A 3320-nucleotide genomic window follows, 5' to 3' on the forward strand; every position below is an offset into this window, starting at 1 on the left:
TGTTCTTTTTTTTGCCCTAATCTTGTCTTTGGCAAGAGATCGGCAGCAACACAGCAACGCAGCAGCAAGTTGCGATCTGGTTCAGTTCCGGAGGCGTGAAGCTCTGGTTTGTTTCCGACGTTGGTTTGCTTCCAGCGACGTGCGGCTCTGAATCGTTTCCGACTCTGGTTCGTTTCCTTCATCTTTGATTTTTCTTTTTCTTGCTCGGCATGCATGTTTATATATATATATATGTGTGTGTGTGTGTGTGTGTGTGTATTGTTTTGGTTATGTTTGATTTTAAATTTGTTCAGCATGTATTTCAAATATATATATGTATTTCAAATTTGTTCAAATTGGGGAAAATAAGAACAGTTAGGGTTTAGGAAAATTTTGGGGAAATTTATTTTGATGTTAAAAATTTGTGTAGGAGTTGGTTTATTAATGCTCTGTTTGTATGAATCAAAAAAAAAAAAAAATGCTTTGTTTGTGTAGGAGTTAAAAATTTTACTGTGATATTTCTATTAAAAAAATCATAATAATAAAAATTTGGGGAAATTTATTCATTCTTTGATGTTAAAAGTTTGTTCAAGTTATTTATTTATTTTTTTTCCTGCTAGTGATGCAGGAAAAAATCTGTGCTTAAGGGAAATGGACAAAATTTTAGCTTATATTTGGAGAAATTAGTATGGCATAATTTTTTTCAGAATGGGATCTCTAACTGTGCTTCAATCTAAGGATTCAAGGATTTCTAAATGGAATAGAAAAAAGAAATTTATTTTTAAAAAAAGAAGGATTTATTTCACTCACTTATGCATAGAAGATTAAAAATCACAGAGTACAAAACATATAGATAGAAGCCACGCAAAGCAAATCAAATTAATCAAAATATGAAAAGTGAGCTCTAAACTAATCACAGAATTATTGATATATAACAAACAAATTACTAAGAGAAGATTGTCATATGAGTGAGCTCTTGTGAATAAGAGCACAAAGTTATCTATGACTGACAGTAGGCATGTCTTTTGAATGTTCATATATATTTGGAGCTTTTGTTCTAAACTTAATCTGTATGTTCGTGTGACTTGAGTGGATGTGTTTTGGTGAAGATCATTTATTTTGTGGCTAATTCATCAATTTTTTGGGGCTATTTGTTTAATTGTCCTTGTCTTAGATCTGTCTGTTTGTTTTAAATTTCTGAGAGCTGTTTCATAAATATGCATTGGTTCATAAATTTCAGAATTTCAGAATTTAATGCAACACATATCATAAATATGTGTTTTGGTTTCATAAATGACTTGAGTGGATGTGTTTTGGTTTCATAAATTTCAGAGTGGATGTGTTTTGGTTTCATAAATTTCAGAATTTAATGCCTAACTAGAACATCTCTCATGTTTAATACAACACATATCATAAATATGAATAATAATCATGTGTGTCAAACATGCATTGGTTCTTTTAATAAGAATGTCAAATTGGGTTTTGTGTCTAATGTTAGATTTACTAGAGCATCATGAATTAGATATGAGCACTCAATACCACATGTGACATACAACAGCAATATAATCATTGGAAAATAAATGATGATCATGAGTAGAGAAGGTAGTTCGAACTATATTCTTTTCTCATATCTTAGATATAAAAGATTACTAACAGAAAATAAATACTAAATATATAGCATATTAAATTATGAACAAGAGAACTAATTTTGATTTTATATAGCATATTAAATATATAGAATAGGTAATATCATCCTGATTTTACATAAGGACTAATTTTGACTATTTCAACTGGCCCTTTAAAGTAAATCAAATTTATGAAAGAGTTGTCTTTGGTGAATCATGATTTTAATAGAAAATGACTTCCCAACCACCATCACAATCTCCAACAACTACAAAGAGTAGAGGAAAAGCTTCCCAAAACTCCCAACCCTCACAAGGTTTAAAGGCACATTGGGACACAAAATCTACTGAAATTTTTGTCAAACTTTGTGTGGAGCAAGTGAAAGCAGGTCACAGACCTGGTACGCACTTAGATAGGGTTGGTTGGGAAGCAGTTATTAACAAGTTCAAAATTGCAACTGGAAAGTCATATGTTCGCATTCAGCTTAAAAATCGTTGGGATACCTTAAAAAAGGAGTGGGGTCTTTGGAAAAATCTATTGAGAGGTGAAATGGGGCTGGGGTTAGATCCCTTGACTGGAGCTATCATGGCAGCTGATGGTTGGTGGAATTTGAAGCTACAGGTCAGTGAATTATGTTAATTTTTTTTTCTTGGTCACTTGTACTTGAGCTTTATAATTTATATATTTGTAATATTTGTCCATATTTTGTTATAGAGATATCCTGATGCGGCCAAATTTCGTGAGAAGCCATTGACATTGGCCAATGACATGGACATACTATTCTCTGATGTTTCTGCAACTGGTGAGTGGGCATACACTCCAAGCTCTGGAGTGTTTCTTGACACTGAGGGATCTCACACCCCACTTGGTGATGATACTGATACGGAAATTCATCCATCTGAATTGAGCAACCAATGTTGTCGCCAAAAAGAGGGTCTATCAAAGAAACAAAAGGGGAACAAAAAACAATCGGTTGCCGGTGAGTTGAGTAAGACACTTAACCGCATTGTCGATGCTGTGGAGGCATCATCTTCAACTGGTACACAGAATGCTTCTATGCAAAATCCGCACACAATAACTGAGTGTTTGGCTAAGATTAGCACAATCTCTGGCGTTAGTGAAGACGATGACCTTTTAATTTGGGCTACAAGGTTGTTCATGAAACCCTCACTTTGGCTTTGCGTAATGATGTGTTGCGTTTGAAGTTTATTAATCTCGAAATTGCTTTGGAAAAGGCTCGCATTCCTGGTTTTCGTGATTAGTTCATTGTGCGAATGTGTGTATGTTTTTTTTTATTTTATTTTAAAAAACATTATTAGGACTATCTTTAATTAATTTGGCTTGATGTTATATTTATGTTTGCCTCAGTGAATTATGTTTAATTTGTGCTATCACGGATGGAATAGGAAGTATTATTGCAAGTTGTGCCTTCACGGATGGAATAGGAAGTATTATTGCAAGTTGTATTTAGCCACTTGTGTGTCATGTGATTTTGCAAGTTGTGATTTTGTCCATTTGCCTGGAAGTTGTATTTTGTCCATTTGCCTGCAAGTTGAAAAGCAATTTTAAAAAGATATTATTTAAATGATGAATATTGCAATTACACTGTCTATATATAGTGTGATGGTGAACTTGTTTGCCATTCCGAATTGTTAAACAACCAAGAGGCATTTCAATCTTTGCAGGTATTCAGCTGATGTTTGTTTAATTTTATTTTG

At 33.3% G+C, this 3320-nt stretch overlaps 1 protein-coding gene across 1 annotated transcript; it reads left to right on the top strand.

The window, feature by feature from the left end:
• The first annotated feature begins 1836 nt into the window (after positions 1 to 1836).
• LOC145805783 (uncharacterized) lies at positions 1837 to 2805 on the top strand. The gene is made up of 2 exons (XM_082900993.1): positions 1837 to 2223; positions 2317 to 2805. The coding sequence occupies exons 1-2, from the start codon at positions 1837 to 1839 to the stop codon at positions 2803 to 2805; spliced, it is 876 nt and encodes a 291-aa protein (XP_082757119.1).
• The last annotated feature ends 515 nt before the right edge of the window (positions 2806 to 3320 follow it).

The sequence above is a fragment of the Camellia sinensis genome, chromosome 13 (assembly GCF_055761805.1).
Source record: "Camellia sinensis isolate YWXY chromosome 13, ASM5576180v1, whole genome shotgun sequence".
Lineage (NCBI taxonomy): Eukaryota > Viridiplantae > Streptophyta > Magnoliopsida > Ericales > Theaceae > Camellia > Camellia sinensis.

What these genes read in the sequence shown, in the direction of transcription:
- LOC145805783 (XM_082900993.1), top strand. Translation starts at nt 1,837, where the DNA reads ATGACTTCCCAACCACCATCACAATCTCCAACAACTACAAAGAGTAGA. An exon ending in GGTGGAATTTGAAGCTACAG is followed by an intron (nt 2,224 to 2,316) that starts GTCAGTGAATTA and finishes ATTTTGTTATAG; the next exon opens with AGATATCCTGATGCGGCCAA.